Genomic DNA, 15,486 nt, shown 5'->3' on the forward strand with positions numbered 1-15,486 from the left:
AGGTAACTTTTCGTTTTCCTTAGTTATCCAATGCGTTTTCTAAGAATGCATGGGCGTGTGTGATTGTTGTGACGACCTTGAAAATCTGACTCTGCGGACCATCAGCTAAATTTAATGTTTTCAAAACTGTTCTGATAACTAATAAATTTTGCTCTACCAATTTTTGCAATAAAAAGTTGAGAAACATTTACCCTTAGGAATTAGGTATTTGAGTGCATTTTTATTAAGAAAATGAAAGTGGCAGTGCGGCTTTCTTTAGAAGCCTGCCATTTTGATCACTGACCTGACCCTTCTAAGTACTGTGACACATGCAGGTGAAACGGAAACTGGAAGAGAATTAGACAGAGGTGGTATCTCCATCCTGTGTAGATTACGCACCTTTTCTTACAGAATGTCGTTCTGACTCCCAGGGGCAGTCTGCAGCAAAACGACAAGGAAAATTTAAAAAGGTACTGATTGTCAGTTCTTTAAAAAGATGTCTTAAAGCCTTCTTTGCTTATTAGTTAAACTTCTTTTTCTCTCACTATTATAAACCTTTTTTAAGAAAATATCTATCCCTTAGTTTCCTTTCTTTCAGTTTTGCAGTGTAGTGCTTTTAGCTTATCGGTGTTGACATAACTGCTTTCTTAAAGTATTTTTATCCTACCATGAACTGCTTGAAGATCCCTGGTGTATGTGTGTATAGAGAAAATTTTAATGCTATTCATTTTTTACTATAGACATGACCAAGTAATTATATTTGAAATTTTGCATATCTAAAATCCTATAGAGAGATGAATGTGATTTTTTTTCAGCTATGTAGGACAAAAGAGTTATTTTAAAATCTAAAAATTACTGAAATCAGATGATTTGATTAATAAAATATTATTAAAATATTTAAAGTGAAGTTTATCTCCTGCTTTTGCAGCTTCTTAGTTCTGGAAGGGCAGAGACAAACAGAGCCATGGACATAGCCACAGCACAAGTGAGGACTGTTGACCAAAGTTAAGCTTACACCAAGAGCATGAGCAGAGTTTAAGACCATAACTAGCAAGTGATCTGCTCAACTTCCCTGCAGCTTATCAATCTCTGATTGACTGCTAGAGCCGAATTTAATTTGAAAAATTCTCCTTCAAGTCTACTGTAGAGAAAGGGATACATATTCATTGAGCCTCCTGGTGAGGACCCGCTGACACTCAGCATGGAAGTGATGTCTCTCGCTCAGTCAGGAAGCACTGCAGGTGTTCCTGTGTGAACTATTAGTGTTTTAAGATATAAACAAAAGATAACTGTTTCTTAATTCATCGTGGTGTGAAACTGGGGATCACCATTTTGTAATAGATACAACATCTTTATTAAAATGACTTCTGAAATTGTATATTATTATGTAATGGTAAACACTCTGTTCAAACAAAATACACCGCTGGGAATTGTCTTCCCAGATACAGAAATACCTGCTTCTGTGTAGACCAGTATTTCTCAACTGAGCATCTTGACCCATTTGAAGGTCATGTACATTCATTTAATGAAACATAACCAGCATTAAAACAAAAACAGAATAAAACAAAATGTTAGTTTATCAAACTCATAAAACTAATTTCATTTTCTGTATAGATTGTCTTTGAGTCATTGTAAAAGTAGCTTGAAAGCCACTGCCGTAGAGTGAGGAGCAGGCATCCCAGGAGCCCACGAGAAGGGAGGTGCACGTCACAACGGCAGAGCCGGGGTGTTCCTTCCTGCCATAGATGGTGGCTGATGTGTTGGGAGTTTCGGTGAATTTTGTTTGAATGAGGTTTTGTAAGATAGGAGACTCTCGCGTGAATAGGAACGTTATTCTAGGTGGTTATGAACCTTTGTGTTAGAGAGCTGGGCTGCTCCAGTCTTCTCTTCCCAATTCTCCCGTATCTTCAGTGCAACTGCACGTGAAGCTCTTACTTAAAAATAATCATTATTATAATTTTATAGTCACACTGATGTATACGTACATACACACACACACATCCATATATAATTTATTGCCTGAACAAAATAACTAGCTTTCGTACATAATCCTCAGTGGATTTGTCCTCTGGGTTTCAGTAACTTTTGACTTGAAAATATATTGTTACCCTTTTTTAAGTTCATTGTCATATGAAAGAATCTAGTTATTTTAGCATCATAAATAGCATTCAAATATGGTTAACTTTTAAAATAGCTATTTTAGTTTGTGTAGAGGTATTAACATTTTGAATTTACAGTCTTCAATAATTTAAGTGCTAAAGGTATTATAATTTTTGAACCAAAACTTAATTGAGGGTATGATATATTGCTCAAAGAATAATTATTGGTTTGGCAGGTAGGTTTGCTTTTTCTAAATAATATCGTTCAATTCAAACACTATTGAAATTTGAATAGCTGGCATAATTTTTTTCTTAAATATGCTTACTGTTAAATTATCTGCTATAGAGAATTTATATATAATATTTATGCTTTGAATATTCTTGGCTGTTTTTTAAGATCATAATCAAGATCATTTCTATTAAACTGACCCTATGCTAAGCTGTTGAGAAGTGAGTTGTAAAAATACTAACAAAAAGAACAGATGACTGTGATGAAATAAAATAAATGGAAAAAAAGCTCCATTTTTCTTTTGGTTGGGGATTAAAACAACCATGTTCATAATTTTTAATAATAAAAAACTGTACTTGTCCTGAAATGCTTTGTAGGATTATAATATTTATAATTACTGTTTTACTATATTTAGTATGTAAAATGCTAACTACAAAACCTTGGGTTTTTTCCTCCTGAGGTGATTCCTCGTAAACTCCCTGTCTCTTCTGTTCTTTTGTTGACAGTTTACGGTTGTTATTGTATGTGGTTTCCTCTCTGTAGATCTTTGTGAGAGTTCTGATTTAGGTTTAATGGATCGTTCATTTTAAATTCTATTTGCTCTCTTTACTAAAACGTCTTAGCAAACACCTTACCCCTGAGCATCAGAGGAGGAATTGCCTCACAACAGAGACTTGCCCCCTGAAGTTTGTCCCCCTCCCTAATCAGGCGAGGAGGAGGGGAAACCAGGGTAGACACACATTAGGTTAGGCTGCACGGAGACTACCCAGTGTCCTCCTCCAGGCACCTGCTCCTGAGCATCCCAGCATGCAGGGTGGGAAAGAGGCATGATCACAAAGGGAGTAGGACTCTATTAACAGAGAGTCAACACTGGAGGCCTTTTATACCTTTAATTCTTAGGTATGTTGTCTCTGCCAAACAGATGACACTGAAGTGATCTTTTTCCCTAAGAACTTGGTGGTAAATGATCAACCCAGATGTTGCAGACACTTTAAGTGGCATATGCCCAGGGCGGTGCCCACCTTGGGGAGTGAAGCTCAAGGAGAGAAGGGTGGGTGGCAGGGACCTGAAGGAGCTGCCCAGCAAAGCCTGCTTCCTTTTCCCAGGCTCACGCTTCATAGAAGATCTTTGCTTGCAGGCTCTGGCTCCCCCGACCTCTGAGGGAGCGGTGCCGAGATGGCCAAAAATGGATTTCTGTGCTTCTTACCCACCAGTGCTATTCTCTGCTTGAAATGAGTCGTACTGAAATAATAGTTACTGTTTTATGTTGGAATACTATTAGAACTCATTTTACTATTATAGTTATATCCCCAAATAAGGTTTGATTTTGAAAATTGTTAACATGGACCTATTTATGTAGTAATTACACCTCGAAATCCTATTTTGGGGAAGGTGGGGCCATACTCTTTTTGACTCAACTTGTGGAAAGTTTTTTCTGAAATTACTGTGAGTAGAGCCTTAAAAATCTTAGTAGCGTAATTTGTCCCAATTTTAGAAACTTAATTAAAATAAATAAAATAATTTAGCAGCATTTTTAATATAAACCTAAAGACAAAACTTGAGAAATCGATTTAATAAATAATTAAATTAAGGACACCCAGTTACTGTGTCGGAAACGATCTAGCAAGTATAACAAGTGAGTTCGTTTCCCAGACGAGGAGGGGCCGCCTCAGGTGCATTTCTTCCTTCCCTTCCTGCAGTCTGGTCGGCAGCTCCCGGCAGGGCCCGTGCGCCGAGGCTGGCTTCCTGACCCTTCCTGACGCGCCTGGCTCTTTTCCCACTTTGCCCTCCGTCATCCACTCTCCAAATAGTATCAAGAGTCATTAAAAATAACCCAAAATCTGTAACCATACAGGATCCAGACTTACTAAGCAAAAAGCAGAAATCTTTAATCCAGTCACTGCCTGGCATACAGCTCTTTCCGTTGCCTTTAGGATAAAATCTGGTCGGTCGGTCGGTCGGTTGGTGCCGCGCAGCGGCTCAGGGCCACCTCTGCTCCCCTCGGGCCTTCAGATCCTTCCGCTCCTCGTTTTGGTCCTTCGGGTTCATTGCAGTTCATTCGTTTAGGTCCTTGAGGCCCCGTTAGACTGGACGTCCCCTTCTTAGAGTGTTTCCGTGACCCCTTTGTTTGCACGGGGTCCCCACCTTACTCACCAGTCACACTCCACCCCGTATCCTGTTTTCTTCATATCACTTGTTACCTGAAGTCATTTATATCCTTACCTGCTTGCTGGCTTTCTTCCCCTGCCAGCATGCATCACTCCAGAGGGCGAAGGGCCCCTGTCTGCCTTGTCCCTCACCTCTTAGGAGCGATCACCTTGCACATCGCAAGGGCTCAGTAAGTCCTGATTGTTGAATGAGGAAAGAAAATTCTCCTTAAATTTACTTAGAAAAGAGGATCTTCTCTTTTTTTAATTCTAACTTATTTCCTCTCCTTCTCGGAAATAGAAAGCTCAATATACTTTTGTAGTCTGTCAAGTAAAACTATGAATACCAAATACATTCAAGTGGAGAAAAGTTTATTCTTATTTCCTTATATTTTAAAGGAGATATTAGAGGCGTTAGTTTTAAAGTTTGGGGGGAAATTACTTTGCAGTTTACTGGAATTTTAGCTGTGTCGTGGCCCTTAGAATCTGAGATTCAGTGTAGTACAATTCAAGTGTGGCCCATGTCAGGTGATATTCGACTGTTGAAGATTTTGAAATAAGTAAAATTAAACATGTTAATTTAAGACTCTCTCCACATTCATTTTTCACAGGATGTAATCCCCGTTCATTACTACCTAATCTCTCCACCAACAAAAACTAAGAATGGTAGCAAAGACAAAGAAAAAGATTCAGAAAAAGAGAAAGATTTAAAAGAAGAGTTTACTGAAGCATTACGAGATCTTAAAATTCAATGGATGACAAAGTAAGTTTTTAATGGATTTTAATCCTGTTTGCTTTCATTTTCCCAGTTACAACAGAATTGTGCGTATATGCGCTGGCTGTGTCAGAAATGTTAACAGTGGCTAGTAGGATTACAAGTGCTTTTAAATTTTCTTGTATTTATTTCTTAATTTCCTTTTGTGATCAGAATTTTTTAAATTTTATTTTAATCCTTATTCTGATTTGCTTTTGGAAGAGAATTTTATTGGAAGATACAAAGAAGAAATTAAAAATCACTTTTTGCCCCCTCTCCAAAGATAATCATTGTCCTATTATTGTTTGTCTATATATTTGTATGTGTAGCGAGTGAGTGACACTGTCTTGGTTTTCCAGTTACTATTTGATTATGAGCATTTCCTATGCCATTTGCTAGTCCTTTAACACACCATTTTTAATGACTATGTAGTGATTCTATGGATGAAATATAACCTATTTAAATACTCCATTTGACACATTTTTAGCTTTTCTCTCTATTGCTGTGATGGGCATTTTGATACATACAGTATTTTTTTTTAACTTTTCCATCAGATAGCATCTTAAAGATGTAATTATTGAATCAAAAATACTAATTTAAAAAATCATCTTGATATATTTTGCCAGATTGCTTTCTAGAGCAAATGAGCAATTTACAGTCCATCCAGTGGAACACAACAGAGCCTTTCACTCCCTGTACCTTTGCCAACAGTGAGCCATGTAATTAAAAATAAAGTCTTGCTACCATAGGGTGCAAAAAGAGAAGGCCATTGTTACAGTCTTAAATTGCATTTCTTTGGTTATTATTAAATTTGAGCTTTTTTTTAATATTTTCATTTCATTCTTTGGCTTCTGTCAACTGAATATGTTCTTACCTATTTTTCTATTGAGACATCAGATTTCTCTTTTAACTTTTTAACATAAAAGATACTAATGCTTTTGTAAAATTTTATTTTAATCTTTCTTCTGTACATGTCACAGATTCTTCCCCCAGCTTATTCTTTGACTGTAGCCTGCTTTTTGCATAGTGGAAATTTATTCTATGCAGGCAGTTCTATTGCTTTTTCCGTTAGTGTTTTGCAGTATTTTTTTAGCACAGATTTTCTCTGGGAGTCCTCATTCACTGGATGTGTACCCATCCTTACAGTCAGGTCTTGTAGAGAAGAGACATCATCATATTGTGAAAATAACTCCCAGGGACTAAACCCTCATCGCATCAGTCACATGTAGACCTACCTTTCTTTCCACTTAAAACTAGGCTGTCTTCCTGGCTGATTGTAGAACATCATCAGCATTTGCAGGTAGAGTGTAAACTTTAAAAGTGAAATGTGGACATTGCTTCTGTCATGAAATGCGAGGAGTCCCATGAACCTGCTCCCCAGAAAACTGGTGAAAACTCTTGAAAAAAAACCTTTTTAAACCTCTGGAAATGATCCTAAGGGCATACAGCAGATGAAGAAATGTCTATTCAGGAATGTCTGCAGATATTTCCTTAAGAAAATGAAGCCTCTGGTGTTTGAGGCCACAATCTTCTGCCCACTGCCACTCAGTTTGCAGACCTCCCCCTCCTCTGGACAGGCTGCCACCAGGACCACAGGTGCCCCTTCCCAAGGCTCCCACCTTCCTGGGCAGAATCGGCCAAGAGGTGGGGGCTCTCCCCTGCTCAGCCCCTGCTAGGGCAGAGGGCCTGCTGGGGTGGGCGCTGCTGGGGACACGAGGCCCAACCCCCATCCCAGTGTGGTCTCCTGCGGGGCAGGACAAACCAAGGCCTCCTGGAGCTGCGGCTCCGCCCGCCTCGTGACCAGGAAGAGCTCACGGTGCACGAAGCTTCCCCAGCTAGGAATGCGGAACGTCTGTCTCTGCACTCATTCAAAACTTCAGATTTTTTTTAAAAAGTGTGACTGTTCCTTCTTTGTAGATTTGAGACATTTCTAGGTCTTTTCATCTTTCTGTCTTCAAATATTTTTCTCTATTTATAAATCTAGTTATAACTGGTATGTAGCAAAGTTGCTGATACAGATTTTTATCTGACTATTTTGTTGGACTCATAATTGAAATAATTTTCAGTTTGATTTTTTTCGGTTTTCTAGGAAAACAGATTTATACTACTTGCAAATAAATGCAATCTTTGTCAATAATTATATTTCAGATTAATGCCTTAACTGGAACTTTGAAATAATGCTAAATAATAGGAGAGACAGAAATTACTTTCTTTCTAAAAGAAATGAAATAATGAATGTTTCTCTCTTCTCATATACCTAGGCTGGATTCTAGTGACATTTATAATGAACTGAAAGAAACATATCCTAATTATCTTCCTCTGTACGTTGCACGGCTTCATCAGTTGGATGCTGAAAAGGTTAGGCCTGTTCATTTTTCATGAGTGTCTTATTTTGTTTGCAGTATTAGGTAAGATCTGCATTTTGACTAAAGGTGCAACTTACATGTCTTCTCTTCTTGCCAACTAAAAACATATTTCCTCAAATTTAATGTTCTGTTGAGCACTTTTCATTACGCTGACTGCAGGACTTGGCCATTACTGTGAGTTGAGTTGAGGATTCTCACTTACACGTTTGACCGGTGGGAGGAGGAGTAGATACGACACCCTAAGGATTGTTTTTCTGACTTTAACCTGCAGAGCCAGGAGCAGAAGGCAGTGGTCCTGGCCTGCTGGAAATCTAAGCACCTTTGTGTTAACTTTGTTAACTTTGTTTCTGATTTTTAAGAGTTGGCTGTGATTCCCAGCTGTCTTCACATGGACCAGCTCTCACTGGTAATCATGGCAGTAGAAACCATAATCAGTTAAAAGTTATCGAGGGTCAAGAGTGAACTCGAAGGCGTTGAGAGAAACACCATGAACACCCTGGTGTCTGGACAGACTGTTGGTTTTATTCCTGTGTACGCTCATCTTTGTGATTTCAGTAACACATTAGAAGGAATCTGTTTGATCAGCTCTGCTTTTTTTTACTTCTGTTTTCATGTGTGGGACTGAGGTCACGTGGCTGATCATGTCTCAAAACTCTTCTTAAGATAGAAAGAGTTGCCTTTGTGGAGAACACTTGATGTTTCTGTGAAGCTTGTATTTGTTTACTCTGTTTAGCGCCAGTGGGGAACGTCAGGTATTTTCCCGTCTGAGCTCAGGTTTTCCGGAGACGCTGACGATCACAGTGATCGCGGTGGGAGACGGCGCAGAGCCCCGGGGCTCGCAGACCACCTGCCCTCCCCGCTGCGGGCTGTAGCTCCCCTGGTCCAGACGGCTGAAGTGAAATGCGTTAGGGTTCTCATTGATACGTCCAGTTTTTTCTTATGTCTTTTTTTTCCTCCCCAGGAACGAATGAAAAGACTTAATGAAATCGTTGAAGCTGCAAATGCTGTTATTTCTCATATAGATCAGACGGCCCTAGCAGTTTATATTGCAATGAAGACCGACCCCAGACCTGATGCAGCTACTATAAAAAAGTACCTAACCAGTAAATAATCTTTCTTGCATCTCATTTCTTAGTTACTTTTTTTAATTATTGAAAATACCCTTCTTTTCTGGTATTTGTTATATCCTTATAATTGGAGTTACCAATTTTTGGTTACTCCATCCTTAGGTATTTTGTAATCATTTTCTCCAGTCCTTGAAGACTAAACAAAAAAAAAGTCATTTGCTGTCTCCACCATGTGATGGAGAATGTGGTCGTGGTGGAGAGATTAGAGTGACCTTGATCAGGGCCAATGAAATTTGACTTGGGGGTGTTTGAGAAAAACTGTATGGAGCATTACTGAGAATGATGTAAAAAAAAAAATGGACAAGACACTCTCTACTCTTAGAAAACATACACTCTAATGCAGAAGGTGAGATTTCTAGGTAGAATGTGATTAAGAGTCCTGATAAGGATTTTCAATTGTGGAAGCCTATGGAAAGGAGAGCAGACTTTCCTTTAAGAGGAGAAAGCCTCATGGATTAATTGGTATTTAACCTGAGCAGATCGGTTCTAAGGTAGAAGAGGGTAGGGCAGGAATATTCCAGATTGTGGGATTTAGGTCATCGGAGTGGAGAATGGTGAAATAGGAGTCTCATAGGCAATTTAATCTAGGACTGGTGGTCCAGCACACCTGTCCCCCCCAGTGCGGCCTCTGGATTCTGCATCCTTCGGCCCTTCCCTGGGACCAGTCAGTCAGGACGGCCACGGTTGATGGAATGTGCCAGGCTCACCTTGCCTGTTCAGTTCTGTTCCAGGGCCTCAGTTCTCCCTCACAAAATGGGGACAGAAATTTGTCTGGCTCCTGGGGTCACTGTGACGCATAAATGAAGTACTGCCAAGACCTTCCAGGTGCTGCCGGGCATCTAAGAGGTGAGGGGTGACGGGGGCCTCAGTCAGTGAAAAGCTGTAGAGCAGCCCCAGACCCATCCATCCGTCTGTGCCTAAGTCCAAAGCGACGGAGCAGCCCCAGAAACATTTCCACCAAAACAGAATGGAAGTTGGCTCTTTTAAGCTTCAAAACTCTGCGGATAAACTCTTAGGCGTCTTTTAGGCCTAATCTCATCTACGTTGCAGGTGTATTAAGGTGGGTAATTTAGGTCATAGCAAGTTGTTGGGTTGTTTTGGTTGTTTTTTTTTTTCTCATTTTAATTGCCTTTTGGCGTCGGTGTCTAATTGGTGTTGACTGTAGAGCCCCAGCGGATTTCACATGTGGCATGTGTCGCTCAGGGTCCTTCAGAGTCATTGTTACTGCGAGACAGTTTGTTCTTCCTGTGTCTGAGGGCCTCATGGTCATTTTCTCAGCACTTTCAATCCTCATCCTCATGCATATCTGACAGAGGTTGGACATGATGCCTCAAATAAGCAAGCATTCTAGACAACACTGTTCCTGGAGTGTAGGTTGTTACTGTATTTCACTTAGCAGTGATTTATTGAGTGTGTTCTGTGCCAGGCATATTTCTGAGCACTTGGAATACATCAGAAAACAAAGATGCCTGCCCTGGAGCAAGGCTGGGGACCAAGGTGATTAAGAGCAGGGATTCTGGGACCAGCGCTGAGCCCAGAATCCTGGATCTACTGCTGTCTAACTATAGGACCTTGAACAAACTGCCTTATCTGTTTGTGCCTCAGTTTCCTCCTTTGCACAATAGGGGTAATTGATGGTCTCTTACTCATAGAGTTATTTTGTGTATAAGTGAGTTAATATGTTAAAATGCTAAAACAGTTGCTGGCATTTTCAGAATAAGCATTGTATTTGTTGGCTGTATTTATACATGAAAGTTTGTGACTCCACAGAGACAAATATGTAATGATTGGTATTCATAAGAGATCTAAACACTTAGAAGGTACTGTTCTGAGAATGACTTAGCCAACAGGATTTAGAATGGAACAGCCTTTCCTGTGTGGTTTATGGCAGGCTGTTTAACCAAGTACAGCGACCCTGGCTCGTTCGGTCTGTGTGTCACCACGGCTCATTGACGTGCTGCACAGATGCCCGTACACGGCTACACGGAGTCCCTGCGTTGTGAATCTCAGGCGAAGAATGCATGAGTTTAATTTCGGATAAGTTGTGCCCTTAAAGAAATGTAACTCACTGTGGACTGTGTTTTGGTTTGGTGTACAGTGACATGGACAAACAGAAGTCGACGCTCGTAGACGCCCTTTGTAGGAAGGGCTGCGCCCTGGCCGACCATCTTCTCCAGGCCCAGGAGCTGGACGGGGCCGTGTCCAGTGATGCAGAGGGAAGAGAGGATGAGGGAGAAAGTGCTCTGGATTCTCTGGCAGAGACTTTTTGGGAAACGACAAAATGGACTGACCTTTATGACAATAAGGTACCGTTTGTGCGTCTTGTTCTGGCTCAGTTCTGGGGGGGTCCTTCGCAGGCCTCTCTTGTGGCCGCTGCCTGCTGTTGGCTATTCTGGCTGATGGGCAGAGGGGAAGGGGGTAAACAGAGAGGCTGAGCTGGGCCCTGGGGAAGACGCTGTGTTTATTAGCTCTGTCTTCCTAGCTTGAAAACCACTTTACTGTTGTGTTATCTACCTGTAGGGTGGCCGCTTAGCCACGCTAGTTTCGAAAACAGAGAATCTGTGTAGTGGTCTCCTGTTAAGCCATTTACGTATAAGCTGAAATTAAGAAACATCTAGAAGCTGTCTTTTTGCCTCCCCACATCTGGCTGTGGGCTGGTTTGTCAGGGGTGGAGGTTGGGCACTGCAGGTAGTTTAGATGTTAATTTTCTCAAAACTCTTCAGCTTCTAAATAATTATCATCTTGATTTGCAACTGATAGTTTTTAAAACCCAGTTCATAGAAAAAGTAACATTGATGTGATGAACTTTTTGAATGTTGATTATAAAAACATTTGAAGTCCCCTTTTAGCTCCCTTCTGTAATTCTTACAGTGGAGATTATGTAAGCACAGGCTTTGGCAGTCTTCCTTTCTTCTGGACACACGGGAAAATATGAAATCAGTGCAATTCTGCTCACCCAGCTCAAACTGTTGGGGTTTTTTTTAGTAGACAGATGCTTGTTTTCAGGGTAAACTATGGTAATTCGTAGTAAAAACCCCTGAAAGTAGGAGGAGATTCTTCCTGTCAGCTTGAGGGTTTTCCACCACAGTGCAATAGTGCTTTTGTAGAAGGAGCTCAGTTATGCTCCAGAAACTGAAGGGACCTGCACCAGAGGGTAAGGATTTGGATCTGAAATCAGACCCTTGGGGCTTCAGTCCTGCCTTAGCCACGTTTATCTGTGTGACCTTAGGCTGGGGACTGAATTCTGGTGTGGGCTAGTGACACTGCCTACCACAGGCTTTTATGACAGTGTATTAAGCACGTGAATGGACATCAACAGTATTGGCTGTTGGTACTAACAGCTATCGCATGTCCGCCACGTGCCACACACGGTGCCTGCTGCTTTGCTGCTGGAGGAAGCTGAGTCAGAACCAGGTCCAACAGCGAGGCAATAAACATTTGATGAGCATCACAGTAAAGTTGCTATAAATAATTTTATTCTTGCCCCAGTGCTGCTGTATTAGAGGGCATGCAGTTATCACCTGCTGTTTACCACGTCTGTAGTGTTAGAGCAGGCAGATGTGAGGGGAGAGAGTGGGGCACGGAAACCACACATCTTGTGAACAATGGGGGTCCTTGGGCAGGCGGAGAAAAGCAGGAACCTCCCGGCTGATAGGAAATCACATATTTGGGGGTGACAGATGTCCTGGAGGCAAAGAAAGGTTGGAAAAGGTGGGAATCTCCAGCATCCAAATATGAACTTTTGCTCATTATGCCCTCATTACAATAACATTAGCCTTGCAGATTAGAAGTGCCCATCATGCACCGATGCTGTGACACTTCCGATCAAGACTAAATCAGGACAAATATCCCTCTGCCCCTCGGGAAGGTGGAGCTGGGGTGGAAATCAGGGAATACGACCCCAAACCCTCCCCTCTCCAATGAATATTCCGCGCATTCATTTTTACACCCTGTCTAGCGGGCTTGCCAAGGAAACTCAGGGCAGCACTCACCTGAGTCTGCCTGCTCTCCCCTTGAAAACATCCTTAATAAATCCTCACTTTCCTTTCCTGTCCTCTGTGGCTCATCTCTGAATTCTTTCTGCCACAAGACAAGAAGCTGCTCTCCAGTAACAGTAGCAACAACTGTTAAACACTGTGCTTGGCTCTAGAACACAAACAAATGTGACAGGATTCCTTTCTCTGAGGATGTTCTCCATGTCCTAAAGTGCAGACTAAAAATACAAGTAAATGATTATAAGTGTACCTGACAGATCAATAATTAAAGGACCCAGACTCATACAAAAGGAAGCAGATGAAAGTAATAACATGTGTATATAATTTGATACTTTATTTTTTTATTTCTGTCCTCTTTTCAAGTTTTTAAAATTTCCTTGCTGTAACATGTTTATTTGAAAAGTTGCACTTCTGTTAAAACCTTGATTCTTTCATTATGAAAGCAATATGCCTTAAAAGGTAAATATTTTGTAGATAAGCTGTATCTTGTTTTACATTGTAGGTTTTGACATTTGCATACAAGCATGCATTAGTAAATAAAATGTATGGGAGAGGCCTTAAGTTTGCAACTAAACTTGTGGAAGAAAAACCAACAAAAGAAAACTGGAAAAATTGTATTCAAGTAAGTGATATTTAAATCATCACTGTTGAGTATCATTTCAATATCGTATAGTGACAGGACAGCCAGAGAGCCTTAGGGTAGTGATACAGCAGTACCAACTTCAGCATGACTGGTTATTGGTCTAATTAACGTAATGTGAATAAATCCGTGAGAGATAGTCAATAAGCTATTTATAAATTTTTAAAACATTTTTTACATCTGTCCAGAAAACCTATATTTAGCCTCATGTGTTTTCAACATAGGCAAAATGCGTTACAAGTTTTCTAAAGTTAGAAGACAGATTTCCCTTATGAAGGAAATGAATAATTCCTTCTAAACACATGTTGGCTCAGTTCTAAAAATGGGTGAACTTTAAGAGTTTATATTTGATTTTATTCTTCATTTGAAATGATAGCTCATTTGTTATTTTACCATGTGTAGTGTTATATGCAAGGAAGTTCTATGGTTGAGCTTTCTGCACAAGTTAAATGTCAAGTGTAAAAATTTACTGAATTCCGCAGAAATTGTCTTAGCCTGGCCTTTGTACGTGCATAACTGATTTTACCTGAAAGATGTATAGAGGTTGGGGTAGGCTACAGGTAATCTTTATTCTTAGACCTTTCCTGTGTATCTTCCCCAGTCAGTTCAAATTGTAAGACTTTTTAAATTAGCTTCTTCAGGTCTTTGAGGAGGTTGAGAGCTCTTTCTGGAACTGGTTGTTAATGTCTTCTCATCACATAGACCATAAACCGTGAGCTCTTCTGTTTGTGAAGCCAGTGGTCCACCCAGATGCTCACATCAGGGGTGTTTCATGCCGTGTCTCCCCACCACTCTGCTCCCCTGAGGTCTGTTCCCACACAGCAGCCCCTAAAAAATGGCTTTAGGCTCCTGCTGGTGAAGCTCCATCACATTTGAGCCGCATCCAGATCCCTCCCCGTGGCCTAGAAGGTGTGATCCGGCTCCTACCTCAGCCACGCCTCACGTCCCTCTTGCACACACGCACCCTGCCGCTGCCACGCCAGCCTCCTCTCCGCTTGGCGCACGGCCACGCCCCTGCCCCCGGAGGACCCACTACTCCAGCCCCTGGGGAAGCCCCTGCCCAGAGTTCTGCAGAGTAGGCTGCTTGTCATCCGGATTCCAGCTTCACTGTCCCCTCCTCAGAGAGCCGTTTCTTGATCATCTCTCTTCCCAGTCTGTGTCACAGCAAGTTCCATTTTTACTCTGTCCCTGATTTATCTCTTAATTATTTACTCATTTATTCATCTCTGCATTAGCTTGCTTATATACTATTTGGCTTTCCTGACTAGAGCGTAAGTTTCCTGAAAACGGGAAGTGCGCGTGTTCAGTGCTGTTTTCCTAGTGGAGAACAGAGTTTGCCTACGGTAGGCGCTCAGGGAGCACGAACGAGAGGCAACTAGGTTGGCAGGAAGGGAAGGAGCAGGCTAAGGCAGGTCGGCAGGAACAAAGGCAGACGGAGAGGAAGGAAAGCAGGCGAAGTGGGCGGGGCCGATGATAATCTCCAGGGTAGGCTGGTTGGTAGGAGAGTTGGTCAGTCAATGGTCAGGAAGATTGGTTGGCAGGAAGGAAGGTCGGTGGGTGGGTTGATGTTGGGTTGGATGGAAGGAAAGTTCTATGTGCAACTACTTCTTTATTACTAAATATTTAATGCAGAACTTACCCTAAATACTGAGCTTGAAAAACCTGTTCTTTCATACTTGTGTGTGTTTTATTATAGCTGATGAAGCTACTTGGATGGACTCACTGTGCATCTTTTACTGAAAACTGGCTCCCCATCATGTATCCTCCTGATTATTGTGTATTCTAAAATTGGAACCAAGACTTCAAATTTTAAAAAAGGAAGTTTTATAGTGAATGGATATAAAACCAAATTTGTGGCATTTTTAGTCTAATGCATGTTTTCATCCGCTGTCAAATATTGATTATTAAAGTGATGTGTATTTATCAGAGAGTTTGCTGGCGTGTGGCTTGGTAAATCATGTAAATCTAGACCTCTGACATCATGGTGTTTCCGCAACGCCTCACCTTACTGGCGGCGAGCTGTGCCCTGACTGCCAGCACCAAGGACTTCCAGTTGGGCTGCAGCTGTTACATGCATGAGATTTTGAACAGAACTTTTACCTGCAGACCTATAAAGTTCTATTTTTTATTTTATAAATGAACAGGGTTTT

General features: G+C 41.1%; 1 protein-coding gene across 4 annotated transcripts in view; it reads left to right on the forward strand.

The window, feature by feature from the left end:
• The window catches only part of TPP2 (tripeptidyl peptidase 2), a 57,298-nt gene extending 42,032 nt beyond the window's left edge, over nucleotides 1-15,266 (forward strand). The window contains exons 24-30 of one of the 4 annotated variants that reach the window (XM_072976506.1): nucleotides 411-449; nucleotides 5,066-5,217; nucleotides 7,470-7,566; nucleotides 8,536-8,666; nucleotides 10,800-11,007; nucleotides 13,199-13,318; nucleotides 15,033-15,266. In XM_072976506.1, the coding sequence (XP_072832607.1) occupies nucleotides 411-449; nucleotides 5,066-5,217; nucleotides 7,470-7,566; nucleotides 8,536-8,666; nucleotides 10,800-11,007; nucleotides 13,199-13,318; nucleotides 15,033-15,122 (837 nt within the window). In that variant the 3' untranslated portion in view covers nucleotides 15,123-15,266. Of the gene's footprint in view, nucleotides 1-410; nucleotides 450-5,065; nucleotides 5,218-7,469; nucleotides 7,567-8,535; nucleotides 8,678-10,799; nucleotides 11,008-13,198; nucleotides 13,319-15,032 lie in introns of those variants that run through there. The other 3 variants (XR_012080096.1, XM_072976507.1, XM_072976508.1) reach the window with 3 other exon arrangements.
• The last annotated feature ends 220 nt before the right edge of the window (nucleotides 15,267-15,486 follow it).

This window comes from Vicugna pacos, chromosome 14, assembly GCF_048564905.1.
Source record: "Vicugna pacos chromosome 14, VicPac4, whole genome shotgun sequence".
Classification (NCBI taxonomy): Eukaryota; Metazoa; Chordata; class Mammalia; order Artiodactyla; family Camelidae; genus Vicugna; species Vicugna pacos.